Source organism: Syngnathus floridae, chromosome 10 (genome assembly GCF_059516105.1).
Source record: "Syngnathus floridae isolate MCC-2025c chromosome 10, RoL_Sflo_1.0, whole genome shotgun sequence".
Classification (NCBI taxonomy): domain Eukaryota; kingdom Metazoa; phylum Chordata; class Actinopteri; order Syngnathiformes; family Syngnathidae; genus Syngnathus; species Syngnathus floridae.
In genome coordinates this window covers 7,261,407-7,284,518 of record NC_142422.1, presented here as the reverse complement: position 1 = coordinate 7,284,518, position 23,112 = coordinate 7,261,407, and the positions used below count along the sequence as shown (strand labels likewise).

Genomic DNA, 23,112 nt, shown 5'->3' with positions numbered 1-23,112 from the left:
ACAAGTGAGGAAGTTGTCAAGGGAACTGGCAGCTGAGCTCTACTAAGGCCCAGCTACTAATGCAGCTTGACACCAACGCTGTCAATGAGATATGTGCTAAATGGCCAGTCTATATAGGAATACAGTCTGCAGATGGTAAAGGCTACTAAAAGGGTAGGATTAGCAATTTAAATACCTTGTTCTTTCTCCATGTAAACGAGACACCAGGGAGTATTGATGCTCGCACCCTCCTTTCCACATCACACATGCTGGCCGTACAGAAACTGTTCGCAGCAGCATTCGTTCACTTTGCTGACATTCCTCTCACTCGCATAAGCTTTCTTTCAATGACACACAAGCGACACATCAATTTGATGTGTTATTGTGTTTTTTACTCTTTGGTGAAGCAGGCGAGGTCCTGCTGGAAATGGCGTCGCAGGCTACCAATAACTCACAAGTGACATGTTGAAGAGATTTGAGTTGTGATTTAGAAGGGCCTTTGGCCTTTCACTTGATCTTAGTGGTTTTATCCGAGGAGATATGTATTTCTAGGGCATTATAATCCTGTCAGGGTCACCCAAGGCAGTAAGGTCCTACATGAGGAACCAGACAAAGCACAGCTCAAAAACCTCCTCTACCTTTGATAAGCATTTACCCTCCCACAGAGGAGTCTCATCGCCATGTCTCCTTTTATATTTCAACCATATTTTATTTTTGAAAACCACAGACACGAAATGAAGTTCACCAAGAAAGGACTGTACAGTGTGTGCACAATTGTAAACCATGCAAAGGAAGCATAGGTCATCTTTGTCTTTATCAAACATTAACACTGTATTTTGTGCAACACAGGAAACGACAGCCGCATAGTAGCATCAGTGGTTATGTTAACATGGACTCATTTCTTCGAATTATAAAAAAATTATTCAGCAAAGCAGCGTACATACCCATTGGAGTGCCAACCCCATAGGCTTGTGAGTCAATAAGGCCGCCAATCTGGGTGAGGTTGCAGTTACGTTGTGTGGCAAATTCAATGCTTGTCGACTCCATGAGGAAAGCATAATCTGAGGTGAGAACTCTGTGAATGCCTTCGTCAACATTCTTCACCATCACAGTATGCCGTCGACTGCTCATGAATTCCCACATTTTGTCATAAGTGGAGATCTTGGTTTTCTGTGAGAAGACACAATTACACTGTGAAAATATAGCCCAAAATATTTATCAAGATATAAATTATATATATTCATCACTTCAGATTAGGCAATAATTTGTAATAAATAAATAAATAAATAAAAATACTTAGGACAGAACTGACATTGATATTGTAAAGGCGCTATAAAGAGAGCTCATGTTCAGTGTCATAAAATATGTAGATTCTGGAAAGGAATTATGATAACAGTTTTTAACTGGTCATTATATTTCATGAATTTTGTTCTGCTCCCATCATTTGCCTTTAGTGGCACCATCTTGAACATAAGCAGTGAGCTTCAAATTGTGTACGTGCTATCACACAGAATGAATACGTACAAGGGAATACCACTTTCTTGAGCAGCAGGTTTGAAGCCATTTGAAACCTAATTAAGTCACATCTTCAAGGTCCCACCCGCCATTATGGTGTGTAATGACTTTTTGTGGCTGGTCGATATTTTAGATCAACTGGGTGATTTGTGGAATGCCTATCAGAATCTTTTGGAGTCACCCTTGACAAATCAGGAGATTGAGCATGCAAGCTTCTGACTGCTGATAAGAAGAAAGCTGTTGCTATGAATACATGGACAGACAGATAATTCCTGTATTGCAAAAGAGGCAGACAGAAAAGGTGCATCACCACATATGTATACCCAAACACTACAACAGATTTGCTATATTGGAAAAGGAAAGGTAAAGATTAAGATAACCTAGCTCCAAAAATACATTGTAATTCTATAGAATACTAGTAATTCTTAGACAAATTGAATCGAATTTGAAGTATTAATTATCAATTGATCAGATTCAAAACTTGGTCATAATTAAATCTCCATGCAGGACCATTAGTCCTATCCAAGTTTTCCAACCGGTTCAACAGTGTTAAAACGTAAATCATTTCGTACTTAAATAAGAGCTGTTTGTGATGAGAACTGATTAAGTTCAGTTTTTTGCGGAGTGCATTAAACACATATTCAGACTGCACGGTATGTACACTAAGTGTTCATCTCCCTTCATAATGGTTTGTGTGACAGTAAAATATGCTTTTTGAGACTTCAGGTTGCCAAATTGACCACAACACGAGACATTGCCACCTGCAGTATTTGGTTTAGGTTTTATACTCATTTCAGTTTTTATTGCTTTAAGAACACTTTCTCAGCAATCTTAGTGAAAAGAGTTTGAGAAGGGTAAATGGTTTGTTAACAATGAGACACCCACTACCTTTTTTTAAACGTGGTTTGACATGGCTGCTCAGTGGGGTTTAGGAAGTTCGCCTGAGTGAGGTAAGCATTTGATTATTTGCTATAACTCAGATCAGATTTCACAAAGGTTTGGCAGAATCCAAATGTTATTGAGTCAAGACAGCTACTTGGATCGTTATATTATTTTTATCCCCTGTGTGAGATTCTGTCTTGGTAATTGAATTATTCCAAGGTGATTTTAAGAGCATATATAGTGGAAGCATCATTTGTTCTGTTTATAAGCATACATCCTTGGGAAGTGAATGAGAGTGACTGTGGTTTAGGGCATTCAGCATATATAGATGTGTGTAGCTTTGATTTGTGTGCAACGGCACACACTTGTCCTTGTCGTCAAGATTCTGTTTGCTGCTTGTCAAAATGTTTTGCATATTTTTCAAAGGACCTTAATCAAAAGAATCCAGAGAGTGGAGGGAGATCGTGCGTGGTTTTTGGCTGCAAAAATAACATCTTTTTTAAATTCTTTTATACAGACCTCTCTCATGGCCCTGTTGTACAGACACGGTACAGGGAAGTCGCTAAATGGCTATAATAGAAAGGCGTCGTATATGCAGTCACATTTGAGCCTTGAATACTCAAGCGGCATAAGAGTTGACTGTCAGAGCTGCAGATAAGATTTAGAACCAATTTTGTAAATGGATTTATTCTTGTACCCACTGAGGTGGATGTTTTACCTAATGTGGAATAAAATTTAAATGATAATAGTTAGGAATATTAATAGTCAGCAAAATACAACTACATTAATGTGACACAAAGTGAGATGTTAAAAATGTTTACTGCAATGGATAATTTCTTCTTGCAAGCTTTTTTAAATATACATCTTAATTAAATCCTAACCACTTATTTTTCATTGTGATTTTCAATGCATATAGCATATTATTTATATGCACCGTGGTATACTGCTTAGCCCGTCCGCCTCACAGTTCAGAGGTGTAGGGTTCAATTTCGACTCTTGAATTATTCCAAGTGTGTACTGTGTGGGGTTTGCACGTTCTCCCCGTGCCAGCGTGGGTTTCCTCTGGGTACTCCAGTTTCCTCCCACATTTCAAAAACAGGCCGGTTGACCACTCCAAATTGTCCGTGATTGTGAGTGTGAATGGTTGTTCATCTACATGTGCCCTGCGATTGGCTTGGCGACCAGTTAAGGGTGTACCACGCCTACCGTTTAGAAAATGAATGAATGAATATATATGTCATTTTCTTACACAAGCAAAACGATCTGCATTCATAGACTAAAAATTTGGAGACATGGCCAAGAAGAGGGTTTCTGTTTCACAGCGTAACCGGCATCTCCCAATTATACCCACGAGGTAGAAATCCAACCCGCCCTTTAACAAGATATGATTTTATTAGCTAACAACCAAGTGTCTATAGCAGTGGGTGTTTGCTATTAAATTATTCAGTGTTGTTGTGGAAGAGGTCCACAGGGAGTTCTACTCGGGAGACGAGTGAAACGCTTCTATGCTTCCCAGGCAGACATTTACATAATTAGCCACCATTATACTATTTTTCCAGCACGAGTCAGTAATTACCTAAACAGCAAGTATTTTGTAAATGTTATTCCGAGATGTGACTTGTGATCTCTGTGCATATTGTTTAGGAATAGAGCCGCTACGCTAACTATCATTATAACTGTGTGTTTTTAAGAGCTGTTATCCTCTGCATTTGGCAGGCTTCATTAATATTCACCTGATTTCTACATCTAACATGAAAAAATAATTCAATGTTTACTTGAAATTGTTTTGTTACTGTACTGATTATCTTTGATTTATTCTATTTAATTTCAATATTTATCTTTATCAGTTTCAAGATATTTTTCTGTGCCTAATTGAAATGCTATCATTGCCTGTGCACTGACTGCCGGCCACAAAGATGGCCAAATCACACCCACATTATAATAATAATAATAATTATTGTTGCCAATTCAGGCACATGTCAAAGTGTTGTATTAAGGCACATGTACACATTTATGTATATCATTTTGTTAAACTTTGGCAAACTTTGAAAACATCTTTACATCCTTGAATTTTAATAAGTGATGTAAAATAGACTGTTTAGAAACTTTAATTCCTGGAGGATATAAGTAAATATACTGTATATTATGGATATCACTGACCTTAAAGAAAGTCATCGTCGCGCCATCTTCTACCACTCCATACTCTATCTTGGTCTGCTTGGCCAGGTCATCAGCGGAGTCAATAGGCGACTCCATCCTCTCCACAGTGAGGAAGGCTGCAAGGTTTGCCGTGTAGGAGGAAATGATGATGAGAGTAAAAAACCACCAGATGCCTCCGACAATTCTGGTGGAGAGGGCTTTCGGCATGAGCTCAGATCCTGAGTGAGAGGAGCAAAGGAAGGTCATGAGACCGAGATGAGCTGTAGATGAGAGAGAGGGCCAGCATCCTGGATAGCGGAGACCAGGCTGGGCCTATGCACCTGCCACTAGGCTCATATTTCAACAAAGATACACTTAGTTATGCACACGACTTTTATGGTGCACCAGGTAGTCATCTCAAAATTATCTTTTTGTTGAGACACAGAGGTGGCTCAATATTAAACCAAACTGTGATTTCTATTTGTATGTACAGTATGCATCATAGTTTGCTATTTTAATTGATTGGCCACCAAAACCATGTATACCATCTTTTAGGCAAAATCCTTGCATTTTCTTGTTAAACATACAAGTCTACCGTATGCGTGGGAGTAAAGTTGCTCATTTGAAAAGAGAAAAGGAGCCTGAGTACTATATAATCTGTTTTACCCAAGCAACCTAAGAAATTGAAAGCTGGGATTTCAGACAGTCATTCATGCCTGATAAAGAGCCATAAAGAAGGGATTAAGAACTGTGTGCGCCACTCCCTCTGTGAGAAACTCAATCTGCATTCAGGGAGGAAAATGCAGTGCTAACCCACTGCTATAGAACTGGGAAAATAACCTTTTATTCAATCGGATTAAAATGTAAAGTTTAGTTAACTATAGCTATATTGGTATATCAAAAAAATCGACATGAACAGGATGTTGTATACTATGTGGCGGTGAACCAAAATGATTGCAGACCACACGTATGTGGCTGCCATTTCTACAACTGATGATTGAATTGTTTTATTTATAACACATTAATTTTATTTGATAATTAATGTTATTGTAAGACCAGGGGGTAAGACCTGAGTAGCGCAACTCTCCAAGATATTTACAGAAAAAGCTAAAGGTTCCTTTTGTGATCCCTTCCTTTCAAATAATCCAAAAAAAAAAAAGAAAGACAGAAAGCGAGAAAGAGCATTTTTAATTATAATTATATCAGCCGTCGTATGGGTTGCAATCATTTTGGGTCAGCCTGTATTTGTAATAATCATAATCTCATCAGTAAACTGATTGCGATGGGAATTATTTTAACTAATGTAACTAGAGAACAAGGGAACAGCATTTCCAATACGGGAGGACAAGATGGTTAATATTAGGGGGAATAATTGAAGGTCCAGCATGCATTTCCAAATGATGCATGGAATAATCGCAAATACACACTTTTGGCCTGATTTACTAAAGGTTTGCCTTTGTATAAACTGGCAATTTAACAACCGGGTCCACCAATTTTCTGTCCAAATGTGCTGAGCAGTTTCTTTTGCAAGGGGGGAAAAAAAAAAAAAAGCATCAGACCTACCTAGAGCGTAAATCCCTCTTTTAAATACACCTGTTGCTTACAGCACATGTCATCTATTATTGCGATTGAATATGCACATTTAGCACCTGCTATTTAGAACCTTAGAAAAAGTTTACAATCATAGTAGGTCATGTGCAACATGCCCGCCAATTGTGCATGCAATCTGTTGAGTGACAACCAATTTTTTGCCTGCTATTTGGGATCATTATAAATCAGGCCAATGTGTATTAAATCAGGGTAAAAAAAAACATTTCACAATTCAATATATTTGTGATGTCCAGCTAAAGGATGTTTGTTCCTTTAAAATTCAACATTTTATTATAAAGAGCAGTCTTACCATTCTGCAGTAACTGGCACAGAAAAAAAAAAAAGACGATCCATGAGATTTGTTGAGCCTGGTTGGGGCTGACTGTCATGTACCCAAGGTAACGTCATGAGCAAACAGCACTTCCCACAATTTTCTGGGGGTGGTGCAAGCCACCGGGCAGGGGAGCCTCTCTACATTGTTATCCAGCCTAGTGCTAAACAGACGTCTGGTCCTTGAATCTAATCGAGCAGCCTTCGGGCCAGATGCCACATCTTCTCAACCAGCTGAATCATATTGGCTACACAAAAACAGTATATAGTGGATATAAAAAGTCTACACACCCCTGTTTAAATACATGTACTATATACAGTCCACTCCAAAAATATTGGAACATCTAGGCCAATTCCTTTGGGGGTTTTTTGTACACTGACAACATTTAGGTTTCAGATCCGAGAAACTATATTCAACAAGGAAAAGAGTACTAGAACATCTGAACTTTATTCTCGGTGTATCAGAGGCATTTTAAATGGTGGCAGGTGTGTGCTGACTCCCATTTAACATGAGTTTGAATGTGACTGGGTAATTGTGAACAAGATGATGATAGACACTTGTTAAAGCTAATTATCTCAGTTATTAATTTGTGCTTTCCCAGGGTCGTGATATGATTTATTTTCAAATGAGTTGTGCAGGTTGAAATTTCCATTAATAATGAACAACAAAAAAAAAAGGATTTATATCGATCACATTTTACAATTTTAACAGGGGTTTGTACACTCTTGATATCCATCGTGTGCTATGCAGCTAATTTGACTTTGCTAAATGCCTCTATAGGAGGCGTTGTCTCATTGATGCCATGTTTTAATGGTGCCACCTAAATGGATTTTTTTCCTAGTCAATTTGTATGGTATACCATAAAGTCAACATTTTAGGCACATCATTTAAAACACTTGCACGTTACACACACATTGGTTATTTTAATGAAACTAGTTACTTCAAATAATCGTAATTTTGTATTTTAGATAATCCACACCTGATCAATGCGGTCCAAGTTCAATATGTAAATCATGCACTGTAATTCACCATTTAACGTAAGATACTGTTTCTGCAACTACTGTATATATAGTTAGAGATTTTGTCATAACTTTTTCTTGTTGCATGAGCTATAGATAAACGTTATGTGCAACTTCATTCAAAGGAAAAGAATACATATCTGTACATAACTCAATATCACTTGAAATAGAAACCAACATGTCATAGCTATTAATTCAGTGTGTGCTTCATTCTTATAACGGAACAAAAGGCAAGCATAAAGATCATGCATTGCAGGCCATGTAGCCCATACGCATATCTGTGTCTTAAGCATAGAAAAAAATCCTCATTTGAAAATCCATCAATTTTTTTTTTCTCTGCAACTCATCCTCATGAGGGTCACGGGTGAGCTGTAGCTTATTGAGCTGAGCTTAGCTGGTTGATTCGAGTGAAGAGGAACCTGTATCTCTTGACTGTGAGGCCAACATGCTAAACACTACATTACCATGCTGCCTCATTAAGTCGTTTTCTTACATGCATCTTCCGTGTTTTATGGTCATAACATTCAACATTTAAGTATTAACAGTGGCACCTTACACATTTTAAAGTTGTCAACTAGGTGAGAAGATATGGTACAAACTGAGAGTAGAGTATCAAACAGGCAGGGTGAGTCACCTCAGTTAACCTTACTCATTATGGGTGTACTTACCTGTTCAGATTATCTAAATAAATTAAGGGCAGGGAGACACAGAACATGCAGAATAATCATTTACATTATGAAAAAAAAAAAACATAGCATGTTCCGACCCATTACCAGTGAACTGTCTAACTACATGCACAGAGGCCCCCATGCATGGTCATGGGCCTGAGACAAGTGACCCCCAGCAAAAAGTGGGAACTGTGCTAGGAAAAAGGGGCAGGCAAAGGCGTCTACCTTGCTGCATGAGAGCTCCAACTCCGAACCAGAAACTATTTAGCAGGGTGAAATTGTTTTCCACTACATCCGAGTCAGGGTTGCAAGGGTGAGGGTTATACCACTCGTAGGGACTAAACCTGTGAATATCGACAAAGAACACACACAGATTTAATGTAGTTGCATGAAGACAAATTTGAAAAAGGTTTTAAGGTCATCATACCTACGGAAGACGAGAAAAGACAAAACAATTAGTCACTTTCAGTGATGAATCCCTACATAAATATTTTGCTGTCATAACTTGAGTTCACTTAAAGACTTGACAAATACCTGATTGCAAGGCTACTGTTATGTTGAATAAATCAAATGCATTTTATACAAATTGCTTTGAGATTTGAGAAGAACAGTGTGCGCAAATAACTCAATTGGTAAATCTTTCTAAAAACTGCACATCTCCATCCTAATACAATGTAAAATTGGTAGCAGGTTTGAATTGATACTCTTCATATGAGCAGGCTCATGTCAGAGCCAAGTCTAACTCTAACAAGTCTCTAACTAATTTAATGATTGGGTTCAGAAAATGAATTTATCGTCATACTGGAAGAATATTAATAACCTGCAGCTCTAACTGTTCATTCACATTATTCCAATTTTGGCCTTTGTGGTTTCACCACTTGACACGGTCCGCAAGCAGATAAATTTCTCATTAATTCATGCTGAATAAAAGTGACACTACATTAGCAAAGGTTGATTGGTTTACAATTAAATATACTAACCAAGTCTGATTTGTTCTGGGGAGTGAAAGTCTAAGCTAGACTCTAGCAGCTTAACAGACGTGGATTAGATAAATCACATTTTTATGCATGGCGTATACTTGTCTCACTTCGGGCCTTTTACTTTGCATTTTAATTCAAATTAAACATTCTGCAATTGACTCCATAAAACAAGAACATGCAGGTTTGCATTCATGAAACTATATTACCCGAACGATAACCCATCATGGTGTGCAAATGGTGTTTGCTGAGCTTTCTTTTCACCCCGCAACACTCACAGTCAGTGACGACTCGAATGGAGTTCAATGTTCTCTGAATGTCTATGTAGATGATTTCTACGTTCCTTAGTTTTAGTTAAATCTGCTCAATTTGCAGAAGATTTGCTTCCTTGTCAATCTGCAGAGCCAAACTGACATGATCTGAACTGCGCCCACTTGTTATGTGACCCAATTCCTCACGCAAATGTCAGCATGCTTTCTCCTCATCATGTTGCAAACAGACAATTACCTCATGGCATGACAATGGATGAGTAAAGTTGTCATGTGCACCATGCATAGGCTTGACTAAGAATGGACTGTTTTGCTGTTGCCATTGTCGGTTTTATCCCCCCAAAAGTGTTCAAACCAATGTCATTTATAGGAGGCAACAAAGCTAGACCCTTCTTTCGTTGTGACACTGTTTATCTACTCTGTTGTCATTTCAATTAAACTGTCCTTGCATTATCTTAGGTCATCTGCTGCGCAGTGAAAGATATTTTGTGCAAGGTCAGATAAGCAAGGATGGAAAGAAATGAGTTGTAATATGTGAGGAATGTCCATCTTTTATCTTTTCATGGGGGCAGGGTCATCTCGCAGAAATGTCAAGGTAGATGAATCATCATTGTTAATAAAAAAAAAAACTCCTTTTGCTTTGTCACAAGACAAGGTGTCTCAATATGAGTGAGACCACAATTTTGCAATGTATTGCATTGTATTGATTTTATTCATATATTTTATATTGTAACATAGTACAACGCACATTAGTGGTAGGATTGAAATTTAGTTTTGCCATTCTTCTCAATAATTTGACACATTGACTAACTTTGATCAACACAGTGTGTTGCTGCTACTAACTAGAAGGTGGTCACTAGTACAGTGTAGAAAATAAATCAAATTGTTGGGTGTTGATCGTGTCCACCAAATATGAAATCCTTCCATTTCTACAGTACTTGTCTTTATTGTGATCATGGGAGCGCTGGGACTTGATCCTTCAATCACATCAATAACGGTACAAACCAAGGTTGTTTCTCAATATGAAGAATGCAGAGTACAGTACTACTGTGAACTCATCAAGCATGGTCTTTATGGGAACCTACATGAAAACGTGCTTCTTAGGAACACGAGTCTCTTTGTAAATAGCAAAAGCTCTCGTCTGGTTAACTTTCCCACTGTGCAGTACGAAATGTATCTTAAGATATTTTCCTACTCAAGTCTTCACAAGTACACAACCGATGCACCCTTGGTTTAAGCTCGCTGACTAGGACAACATTCCTCGTGTTTTTGTTTCATTCGTACTTTTAATTCTTTTTTTTTTCCTCGTCACATGATCATAGGGTATCTGACTTTCATTCAATAAATGTTCTAAGACTGTCATCTGCATGCAACTGCCCATCATGCATTTGTGTATGAGTAAAAAGGCTTATGGAGAGAGGAGTATATGCACTTACCAAAATGCTTACTTATTGTGGTACAATATAAAGTAGTTGCATATTCTGTGCCAACTTAGATGACAGTTGCTGCCTTATTTTTTTGTGTAATCATAATGCCAGTAACATCAGAAAACACAAGTGTTAACATTAAAACCGTAGAGACATGACTGGAAGCGAGCCAATGTCTACTCAAAGTTTTAGGGTTAACAGTTTTCTTTTACTCACAGTCTAGAACTGTGAGTTCTGAGTATTTGCGTATTTTGAGTATTTGCCCAAAAATGGCGCAAATACGGAACTATGTTACTGTCTGTGTTCGTAATCCACAAAGTATTCCCAGTTCCCACCCTCAATTTTTTTAACATTTTGTAGATATGTGAAGATTCTAAAAAAGAAACACTAGTACAGTAGATGAGTGTCAGTTTCTTTGTACCGCGACACTCCCACCAAAACCAAATTTAAAATGTAATGCCAATATAATAAGACTCACTTTAAATAATACATCTTTACCACTGTTTTACTCCAATTTATCTACGTTACTTGATTGACATTGTAGTGAGTGGTGTAAATCATTGTGGATGTAGTTAATCGACCAATGGCATATTCTGGTTAAGATAACATTAGGCCACATCAATGAATGTAAATTGAAAACACAAATTTGAATTGAAAGACACCTTGTTGCTCGCCTTGTTACAATGATACTCCCTGGGTTTCCATTGCCGAAATCAAGTATTATGAGCTACAAGACTAATGCTCTGATTAGTACCTGTCTCCAATGTCATTGCTCCATTATTTTTGGGGTCACGAAGCGCATTTTCTGGCTCCTTTTGTTTTTACATGTTTGATGCAAAGAAAGAAAGAAAGACAGTAAATGCTGGGAAATATGAGGGAAAGGTTGGGAGAAGTACAACATCCCACAAACATTCAATACTTTCCTGTCACTCTCTGACACATACACACAACCCTAATATATATGTACCAGCTCAGTGTAAGCTTTTTGCTTCTCTGTTTGTTTGGTTGCATGAGTTTGTCTTCTTCCTGTCACCATTGTGTACAGAAACGGGCCACCTTGCAACCTCACTTAGTGCCACATTTTTGAAAGAGAATTTATTTTCCGATCATATTGTGATCGTTAAATTGAGTTAAACACACAACGTGACAATGATGTAGCATCTGAGTTTGTATGCATGACCATCAGTTTGTCAATTCGTGGATGCTCCACCAATTCAGCATGCTCAGGAAATTGCCTCTGTAATTACTGAGAGTAGCCTGTTAGTCATAAATGTACTGTTGAGTGGTAGCATTGAGGCAAGATTTATGTGTGATCGCTGGTAGTGACATGTTACCTGGCTATGACAAACAGCACACAACTGACACCCAAGTAAGCCAGCAGAATATACATCCAGATATCAGGCGAGAGGGGGTTGAGGAAGGAGAAGACCCCTGGGTTGGTCCCATTTGGCTTGCGGTAGAGTATACTTATACCCAATGTCATGAAGGGCTTGGAGAAGTCAATAACCTTCTCACGCACGTATGTGATGGCAAGAGGCGCCACTGCCAGATCAGCTCTCTGTCAATAAACATAAAAAGGAAGAAGGATAGGCCATATGTTAAGGGCACGGGAAATGTTTAGAGGCAATCAAATTAAGAAAACAGGATCTTCACATTGTCCACGTTCTTTTTTTTTTTTTTTTTTTTTAAAGCACGCTGCATGCTGGAAATTTAAAGCCCCCATTTCACCAGTCATTAAAGCTGCAGAATACATTTTCATTTCATCTCAATTCACTTGAAATCATCAAAATAGTGAGGATGGTTTGGTAAAATAAATACTTTATAGCATTAGAGTAAAATAACTATTTACCAGTAGATTATCGGCAGTACTCTACAGTAAACATCAAATACATTCAGTCAAAATCATTACTTTACAATACCAATTAGGTGCTAATGCGATATTATTAAAGTAACTTCCTGTTCTGTAGTAATTTATAATACATTTTGACACTGCACTGTCTTATAATAAGTCCATTGGTGTTTTCAGACACCTTTGATGTTGCTATTATTAGAAAATAAAGAACAAAGCATTTTTTTTTTTTTTACTTCTCAGATGTAGTAAGGGGACCTCTCAAGCAGAAATTCTTTTTATAAAAGTGGATGAGTTGGCAAAGAGACGTGCCCTGGGTTCCATTTGGGGCTGTTTACTTTGTTCCTTTTGGTGATTTAGGCTGATGTTATTCTTTGTTTAGTTTTGCCTAATGTGTCATTCAGTTCACCTTTGTCAGTCCCTCTTGTTTGCTCCTTGTTTTTGTCAAGCAATCAGCTCCTTCTTATGTGCACCTACTATTAGTACCTGTGTATATAGTCCTAGCATTTTGGGGAAGCAGTTTTTAGTTTTCATTTACTTTGTTTTGCTTTTTTGGATCATAAAGCTTCGATACGATAGCTACTGTGACACACACACACATACGTACGTACACTAGGGTAGCTATATTGATCAAGGGCAGAAGTCCGATTTAAGAAGTACTTGACACCTATTGGGTGTTACTTCTAATGGGTCAGATATTGACTGTGCGGTGGCCGCGATTTTTCTATCTATGCAATTTATCCGAACTGGGATGTTGTTGGGAGCAATTACCGGTAACTGCGAGCAGATTGTGTATGTTTTAATAGGGCCTACTGGGGAAACAACCCATGGCATGATCTATGCTCTCTTTGCAACACTTTCCTCTCAAATATATACAGTAGGTACCAGTTACCTTTATTTCACCAGTCTGACAATTCATGTCGCAATTGTGCTGATTCTCAGAGCAGATCAACTAAAATCTGACTTGTTTGGTCAATATTAGCAATCCCATTGAATGAAGAGTAGTTTGTTTTAAAGTTATATATCAACAATTACACTTTGGTGCTAGAGGAAACACACTCACAGTTTGTCAGATGTCTGGCATGAGTGAAAAGTGCTCTAAGTTTTTATCATTAAAATACAGTATGTCTACTTTGGTTTGAAAGAAGAGATTAAAGAGGTGAAACTTGTACCACTAAAAGTGAAAACAAGTAATCTCTGTTGAGGACAATAATTTCAATAATTCATCGTACTGTACAATTCAAATAAACTGTCAGTGGTTTCAAATTGAGTGGCCGGCTATCTTAATATATTAATAAATCTAACTCTACTCTTCACAGTGGTGCATGTCAGTGACTGAGCACAAGGGACTCCTGCTTCATGGTCTGATTTGATCGGGAACAGATTTATATGCTCCACACTAAAGTGAAAACCTACACAACAATACTTTTTCAATAACATTCTATAACCAACAATCTATTTTTTTTGAATTGTATAACATACTGTAGGTTGGTGGCTACTGAAAATAAATAAGACATACATGGTCCATTAATTCCTTAACCATGCCATTCCACAGGCCTGTGTTTTCTTCCTGGGCCCCATATTTTCCATCCTCCACTAAGCGGATTTCATAGGTGAAGCCCAAGATGTTGGCGAGCTCTCTTAGCAGGTCAATGCAGTAGCCCTCAAAGCGGTCATTCCCATAAAGAGGCTTATCAGACTTCTTGAACATCACATATGGCTCCTCCTGTGAAATATGGGAGAAAGAACAAGGATAACTGACATTTTAATTCATTTAAATCGGGAAAACTGATTTGATACACAAGTAAATTGAATTACAACAAACTTGTAAGCTAAGATGCCACTACTGTGTATCGTGTGTATTGAAGTGGGTCAATCTGACGATACCTCCCTCAAGACAGTTTTTGTGTAAATGGAGGCTGAATGGTCTTTATTACACACTGTGTAATCTCGATTTCATAAGGTTTCACCACATTACAGTAGTGATTTCTAAAGTACATAAAATGTTGACGGGCCAAGATCTTAACAGTAATTACATCATGTTTTATAGTACATAATCCCTGTGAACATGAGGAGAAGCTGCATGAAAGTACGCATCAATCAAATGTAACAAACCCAATTATTGTCAGCCCTCCCTGATTTCCTCGGTGTTCACAACCCATCAAACACCTCCCCATGACTCGATCCTGATATGGCAATTACTTCCACAAAGTTGTTAATAGTGGCAATCCAATCACTTCACAGCATGCTCACAAGGGAAGAAAGCCTGTGATAAAAATGACAACACACAACTGACTTGCGTTTGCTATTTTTACACTTGCCTAGCAAATAACAAAAAGCTGCTTAAAAACTATATTTATACACGAATACCCACTCCTCGTCAGCTGCAGCTCATACACAGGGATGGATGGATAGATAGATAGATAGATAGATAGATAGATAGATAGATAGATAGATAGATAGATAGATAGATAGATAGATAGATAGATAGATAGATAGATAGATAGATAGATAGATAGATAGATAGATAGATAGATAAAACTAGAGCTTGATATTTTATTTCAAAAACTGAGAATGCACTTAGCCCTCATCTTATTACGGTGAAATAATAACGACTCTAATACCAAAATTTACGACCTAAATAATAATATATAAAATAATATAATTGAATGCTTCTTGGCACCATGCAAGATCTCGTACGAAACAGTACCACAATATGGCTGTCAAATTAATAGATGGAAACCAAAGCCATAAAAAATCATTCAATTTTCACTGAACTTGAAACTTGATTACCAAGCCGATTTCCTTTATTGTATTGAGGCAGTCAACTGGCAATTTGAGAGCACTGTGTATCATCTGCTGAATTGGATAGCAGCATCCCCAGCAACTGCTCTCAGAGTTAAAGGCAGCCTAAGTGAAGGCATTGGGTGATTTTTCAAGTGGAAAAGCAATCAAATAATGACGTTTTTGCATGAGCTCTGTCATGGCTCAGGGTCTTTTATGTTTTGATTTCCCAATAACTAACTACACATTATATTCGGCGAGATTTCATTTGCATATCATGCACACTGTCAGACTTGAGCGTTGCATACTTTTTGTTTTTATGACCAGATGACTGCTGTGGGACTATTAAATGGCACAGGGCATAGCTTAGTTAAATAGTGGACATATTCTGAATAGAGATGTGCTTCCTTGATGGAAAGAAATATTTTGCCGTCATCATTTTTGTTGTACACAAATACATACTAAATAATCAAAATTAACACAGAATATATATATATTTACAGTACATAGTAAATCTATCTGCACAGGGAATATTGTTTACTTTTACATACGGTATTATTGCGTAATCAATCACCAATGAAGGTATTTGGTTTTATTTTGACTGTTATTATAAACTTTTTTATTTCACTGTTTTGGCATAGGTGTCACAATGCCCTACTTCTGGGAATAAATGAAGATTCAAAATACTTCATAGATACTGTTAGTAAGATGTGTCTTAGGAGTTAAAGAAAATGTTTGTGGATAAAATGGTTTTGGAGGAAAAGGATGAGGTTGACTTACCCAAAAACAGGAGAGTGACAAAGATGAATTTGAAGATTAATTTGGTTAATTATTATTAGTACTAGAATCCCGACCGTGCTTAGGTTTAAGGACAGACAGTAGGCTAATTGATTTTTCAAAAATATGCATGCTCTGTCCCTAGACTCTAATGTAATGGATGAGAACAGGAATAGAATGGGTAAATGTCTCATCATGACTGACTGAGAGGTTTAGATTTACATTCCCATGTTGTTAAAATGTCATAGGTGGGAAGTTTTTCCTTATTCCAAAGCGACCAATGAAAGGTTGAACCAACAAATTCATGTCGACTTTACCACTGTACAATGACAATTTTAACTTCAAGCTGAAAAATTGCCAATCATGTTTCGTTATTTATGACATTTATTTATGACTTGCTGAAATTAGTTGGTGGTTGGTAGGTGCAGCAAACTCCAAATGCCTCCTCAAGTGCATGGGAATATTTGACAAAAATGTGGCCAGTAGCATGGTCACTTGCAAAATATGCAAGTAAGCCTATCCTCAAATATAACAAAAGCACAAGTGCTATGACTCCCATCTGAATGGCATTTGCTATTGCTAGCTGACAAACAACCTAAATCCTTGCGTCAGCTGTCAGTGAACTCATCAAATGCTCTCTTATAAAACTGAAAACCGACTATAGCGTCTGCTTGGGTGACAAAACGAAGACATTCATTTCACTGACACATGGCAGGCTCGCCTCTTTCCAGTATACCCCCCACCCTCGACTTGACCAAGTGTCGGTAAATCGTCGCTGGGGGGGCATTATAAAATCTCACGAGGGCACCACATCAGCAAGGACCAGCCCTGATCATAACAGAGAAAAAGCACAACATTCATTTACCAGTATAGTTGAAATGACGAGGGATCGGTTGGATAAAGAATCCGATACGTTAGTTGTCTTCCCTCTCTGGTTGTCCGTCATGTTCAGGCCACTTGGAGGGTCCCATGTGCCAATCTAAAAAATATAGAAAGCCATTCATTCATTCATTATCTGGGTCTGGTTGTGTAAAACCTTACATTAAGAACTTCACAACTGTAAGGGAAGCAAAGGAGCACACACATAAATGATAAAATTCTCTTGGTTTGTGTGTTGTTTAAATTACACAGTGACTGTATAATGCAAAAATTTAAAATTCAAGTGCATGTCGGTAGGTTATTGATTTTTAATTTTTAAAAAGATTCACTTTTCTTTTTTCAAAGATTCATGCATTCACTCCACTTAGTTTGCGTGGCACCCACTGCAGGGTGATGTGGTTGGGCCCTGCGGAGCCCTACAAAATTTGGCCTGGTTGCTAAGTGACTGAACAAGAAATTGTTGGTTGTTTTTTTTTATCCTTGTGCCTTATTCGGCTGGTTTGGATCAAAAGGTAGGATGCAACATCTCAATATGTTTGTCAGCGTTTCTTCAACAACAACAAAATGTAAAATGATGGGCAGCAGCTACCATAGAAGAATGGTATGGGTACATCTGATCCTCGCGACATGGTAGAATCTCAGGGGAGATTAGACTCATTCATGACCTACTGCTCCATTGAAACTGATTTGAGGAGTACATCTGGCTGCAGGGAGCAGTTTGACACCCTATTTGATATGCCATATTTGATTTTAAAATGCTAAAATCACACATATCTAGCAGTAAAAAAATTGGTACATCCAAAGTAGTGAAGAGCTCCCATATCACCGTACGGCATCCGTCTTGTTTTCTAGTATATCTCAATTCACGAGAACAGCCACATTAATAAGTGTTTCCTTCACTCTGTCTTTCATGCTGTTTTCACTCCTTTTTCCATTTGCGAGGGCAAGCACCCATCCGCGCTCCACCATCCTTGGCGTATGCCATCGCCCCTTGCTCCCAAGCATATACATAACAAATGGGTTGTTCGATGCCAGTCTGTGCTGTGCTTAGAGTAGTGTGGAAACACCTTAAGAGAGTTACAAATTTGAAAATTTGTTGAAGCCGGGGGGTGCAGTTGACGGTATGTCACACTGACATATAGTGTCCCACAGGGAGCAACATTAAAGATTTGTTGGAGCTAAATTGGCCTCACGGTCTTTTGGGTGGGTGTTCAAGGAAAAAGGTTAGAATGATAAAGATAAAATGAGAAAAAAAGACTTGTGCGGCTGTGAAACATATCTTAAGGTCTACAATGCCCTTTCTGGAAAACAGAATTTTCTCTCATCACTAGCCCCATGTGGTGTCCAACCAATGTGCCAATGGCATCATGACAAATACTCCAGCTCACATCCGCCATAATTCCCTCAGGGCTCTTCGTATTTGACTGACTCGAGATAGGCTTTGTAATTGCAAATCAACTCTTTAATTCAGACTTCATGAGGCTGGAGGGCTTCTGAAGGGGGTTTTAATAATGGACTAAATTATTCATAGAGGTGCATGCACACACGGGCCGGAGGTCGAGCACTGATGGCACTGGGGATGCTGAAATGTTAGGTTTTTATTTTTATTTTAGTTTCATTTGTATATATTATCATAATATGTTAGCGCACGGTCTGTTGATAGTCAGGATCTTAATAAATAGAATTATCCGTTAGATAATTCTAGGGACTAACTCAACCTGATCCTCTCAGTGGACATCGTAATTAATCTCCACATTTATGTAGAAAGTCATTGATTGTTTTGTGTTTTGCTTTTGAGAACTTGAAAAACTGAAAATGAACTGAAAAATTATTGTTAACTTTGCTCTTGCTCACTGTGCATTCTGTCTTAGCCTGACATTATTCCTGGATAGCGGCCTCAAATTTATTTTCATTTACAATTAATTGCTGTCATTGAGGCGTAGTTTCATCCCATATCTCCCTGCAACAGGGAGGGAGTATTCGTTTGTGCATTCTGTTTTTTTTTTTTTTTCCCAACTCATAGTTTATACCAAGTTCTCCAGACTGTTTCTAAGTTGTCAAATTTTGTGCATTAACATGAAGCTCTGCTTACTGATTATTTACCCGTCCGATATATGAATGTGCATATAAAACGAGAGGGACATAACCTTCTCTAGCCCCTCCTCCTTCAGACTGATAACATCAAGGTCGAAGTCTGTCCTCAAGCCATTGGTTCGGTTGAAAGTTATTCTCCCAGTCAGGCCATCCCAGTGGGCCTAAAGACAAAATTAAATAAAACAAGACAGAACATTTGATATGACATCAAGCTTTAATGTGCTAGTGAAATATTGTATGTGTCTGTGGGAAAACAGAGACATGCCAATCATGTCATCCTTGAGGATATATACTAAGTATGTACACACTACCCAGTTCGCTATAATATGGCCTGTTTCAAGTATAGGGGATACATGGAAAAAAATTACATTTATTTCACAAGACAATGCATTTTCCCCATCAAGGATGGGTTAATGCTTAACATTGTTATTCATGTAACATGCATAAAATTTGCCAGGGAAAGCAGAAAATGAAACCTGAATGTACTTCAATGCACTTTTAAGTGCTTGTCTGGTAAGCTGAACACATGTTCACTTCTCGCAACATGCAGGTGTTTGTGAAACTGCATCATCTACAGAATTGCACCCACTAGTCATTCTTGTCATCTTGCTATGGCTCTCAAATAATTGGGCCAGTTGCACACATAGACATCTATCGCGCTTGCGCTTCTGAATTTGTGTACAGTTGTGTGAATATTAATAATGATAATATGTTAAAAAAAAAAAAAGTATATTGCATAATAATCAGCTTTTCACACAGAATTCAAGGTTTAGCCTCATTGCAAAACTAACACTGGTGAGTTTTCACAATTTTCATTTGTTCTGTTATACTTTTCTGATTTCTGATTAAGATGAAAAAAACTCAAGATTGTTTTCTCCCTCTGTGCCACTGGGATACACTTATTGAAAATGTGATAAATGTACAGTGATAGCATTCATTCATCGTCTGATACACTATTACATTCTGCCTCAACCTCATTCAAATTCAGTCTCCACCTGCATTCCTAAAAGCATGTACGAGAGAACAGGGAGCAGATGAAGAAACACCTACCTCTTTGATGAGGGCCATGAAGCGGTTCCCAAAGCGCCAAGGCTTATGTCGGTTACACTGTAATGAGCTGACAGTGATCTGCTGTGACTGCTGCACAGCTACGGCCACCACGTGCACAGCATCGTACATTAGGGCAGCATCTGTCTGCAAGAGGAGAGGAAATTGACCATCATTAACATGAAATCGGCGTGGATTGGCAGATGAAATCAGTCAAAAGAAAAAAAAAAAAGAAAAATTAACAAAAAGGTAGACCAGTGTCACTGACTAGAAATTACATGTACAAATGGCTATATGACTGTATTGATGGCTATACTATGTTTTTGAAGAAAAAATTAGAATAATTTATCGGTCTAAAAGGCAACCAGTATTCTAAAATAATAAACAATTGAACTAAGCCAATACATGAGCAAAGGAAACATGATGCCCCCATTATAGATTATTCAGACATACTAATTATTCAGACATAATTATTATAGACATAATTCAGAATTACTATTCACACACACGTATGAAACAAAACACATTCACACATCATAGTTAAAACCTCACACACAAGAGAACTGCTTTTATACATACAAATAAAATGTTGTGTTCTCACACACAGACAACTGAAATGCTCTCTCACACACAAGTAAAATGCTTTCACTTGTTTCACTTGTGATTTTTTTCCTATGGTGTGTGTGAATGTGTTTTGCTTCATATGCGTGTGTGAATGGTAATTCAGAATTATGTCCCTAACAGCCCCTCATAGAAAACAGCTCAACTATACACAGTAAGGTATTAAATCAACCAACCCTCAAGTTAATTATCAATCCAAACACTTTGTTCCACTTATGTTTGTTTCGCTTGATTGAAAAGCAGTCTGAACATTTTGCAATGGTTGTTGTATAGAAATAATGTCCTCGGGTGTTATGGAAAACACTGACCGACCCGCCAGGGGAATACAATGAAATAAATCACTTGTTCAATCATTACATGGGTGCAGCTGAAGGTGCTTGTTTGCTGCAAATAACACATGTTGTAGGAAGTCCACTGCGTCACTGCAGACGGTAATAAATTGTGAGCATTTGAATAACATAACATTTGATTGCAGTTTAAGAGGAACAGATAAGTGAGACTGATGATTGGTATTACAATTATAATGTACGAGAAGCAATTTCACTATGTCCAACTGCGCTTGGCATCTTTACTCGCAGTATAATTTTTTTGTACTTGTTTCGGAAGAAAGGAAGGATGTGAAAATTCTTTCAAGATGATTAATCAGATTTTGGTACCTACTTTTGTCTTTACATTTACACCCTGTGAGAAGCCATTGTGGACAAAACAGGATGGTAGTGACACAATGCCGGGATACGGGATGAGCAAAATTGATTGCTGTGGATTCCCAGACACATTTTTAAACGGGCAAAACATGTGACATAGCAGTGCCATTTTTCCAAAAAATAAAACAATAAAAAAAAAAAAAAAACGGTCGGCCATAAAAAAAAAAAAAAAATACACAATGAACGTAATGTAAAGACATGTAAGTGAATAATTTTGGCAATATAGTGTATCTCAGATTACTCTGTATCACACAGCAGAATGCCCATGATCGAACAAGATCATTTTATTACAACAGGCGGCCAAATGTATTCAGCAGTGTTAAACATTGTCTGAAAATGAAATTGAGTACTGCTGGAGGAGTTCTGGCAGTAAGACTGTGTGCCTCACTGCTTGTCCCCAGTGCGAGCATCACGGGAACCCGTCAGGCAGTCTCAGTAATGATTTAGCAACACTAACACTTCACTCTATAAACATCTCATTAAAACCAATTATGTCAGTCCTGAATTAAATTAAAGCTAAAAGCATTAAAAGCTGCTTTTTCCTTGTATCACCTGATAAGAGCACTGCCATCCTTTTTGTCTTTTACATGTATTACTTTTGTATTTTGAAAAAAAAAAAATGAATCCATGAAGTTAGATGTATTATAATCATGACGAAACCAGTGCAATGCACCTCACCTGAAAATTCACAGCTTTCTAAACTAAGTGCCTATTTGCAAAGTAATTTCTAGGAAAAGCATGTATTTTATGGTTGATTCTGAAGTAGGTGAAAGGTTGGGAAAAGCTCTGCTGTTCCTGCAAAAAGCTGCTGTCACACAACTGTGACTCCTTTGATCAGAACATAACCACCTTGAGAGATGAGACTGCACATAGGGAAAAAGAAAAAGTCAATGACTGTGGACTGTGTATGTGAGAGTCTACATTAGGAGAAAGGTTTATCACTAGAACCACTCAACAAAGCAAGCCCAGTGACTTCCCTCCCTCAATGCCAAGGCAACTCTTGTCTGCTGCTTGGAGAGATTAAAAGCTGAGCCTATTTTGTAGTCTTTTGGGATCGGACTGAGGTCTTACTCATGACTAGGTCAGTCACTGCCACCAGCTATTCTTGCTATTCTCAGCAGTGCACTCAGCTCACAAGTTACAAAACCGATACTGTATGTACATAAATTATGTGTCCAGCACACATTCTGTCAAGGAAGACTGTGAGAGCACAAACTTTGTCGTAGTTTCTAGGTATGAAGCATTTTACCATGATTTGTACTGTGTACTACTGACACTTAGGACTGTGTTTTTTTAGAAATCTCAGGTTTTCTCAGAAACCGGTTTATCCTGATTTTCATACCCAATGCAAGCCTTGCTATGGACCACACATAGACATGTACGATCCAGCTGAACAGCGATCTCATTCTCTAATTTTAGTAAATCACCTGCCTCGTGGAAGGCTGTTTGCAATTCCTTATGAACGTGCTTTATTCTTCACTGGCCTGTGGAACATTGGTCAACTCTTCAATGACTGGGTGAAGTTGTTGGATATTGGCAGGATTTGAATCACACTCTAATG

At 38.0% G+C, this 23,112-nt stretch overlaps 2 protein-coding genes across 6 annotated transcripts in view; one reads left to right on the top strand and one right to left on the bottom strand.

Moving 5' to 3' along the window:
- Positions 1 to 23,112, top strand: part of ascc3 (activating signal cointegrator 1 complex subunit 3) — a 155,610-nt gene that overhangs the window by 46,891 nt on the left and 85,607 nt on the right. The gene's annotated exons all lie outside the window — the stretch shown is intronic.
- The window catches only part of grik2 (glutamate receptor, ionotropic, kainate 2), a 91,177-nt gene that overhangs the window by 14,443 nt on the left and 53,622 nt on the right, over positions 1 to 23,112 (bottom strand). For all 3 annotated transcript variants that reach the window (XM_088386275.1, XM_088386277.1, XM_088386276.1), the window contains 8 exons: positions 20,230 to 20,373; positions 19,233 to 19,340; positions 17,072 to 17,185; positions 14,165 to 14,371; positions 12,131 to 12,354; positions 8,349 to 8,467; positions 4,537 to 4,754; positions 924 to 1,149 (listed from right to left, as the gene is read on the bottom strand). In XM_088386275.1, coding sequence (XP_088242401.1) covers positions 924 to 1,149; positions 4,537 to 4,754; positions 8,349 to 8,467; positions 12,131 to 12,354; positions 14,165 to 14,371; positions 17,072 to 17,185; positions 19,233 to 19,340; positions 20,230 to 20,373 — 1,360 coding nt within the window. The remainder of the gene's footprint in view (positions 1 to 923; positions 1,150 to 4,536; positions 4,755 to 8,348; positions 8,468 to 12,130; positions 12,355 to 14,164; positions 14,372 to 17,071; positions 17,186 to 19,232; positions 19,341 to 20,229; positions 20,374 to 23,112) is intronic.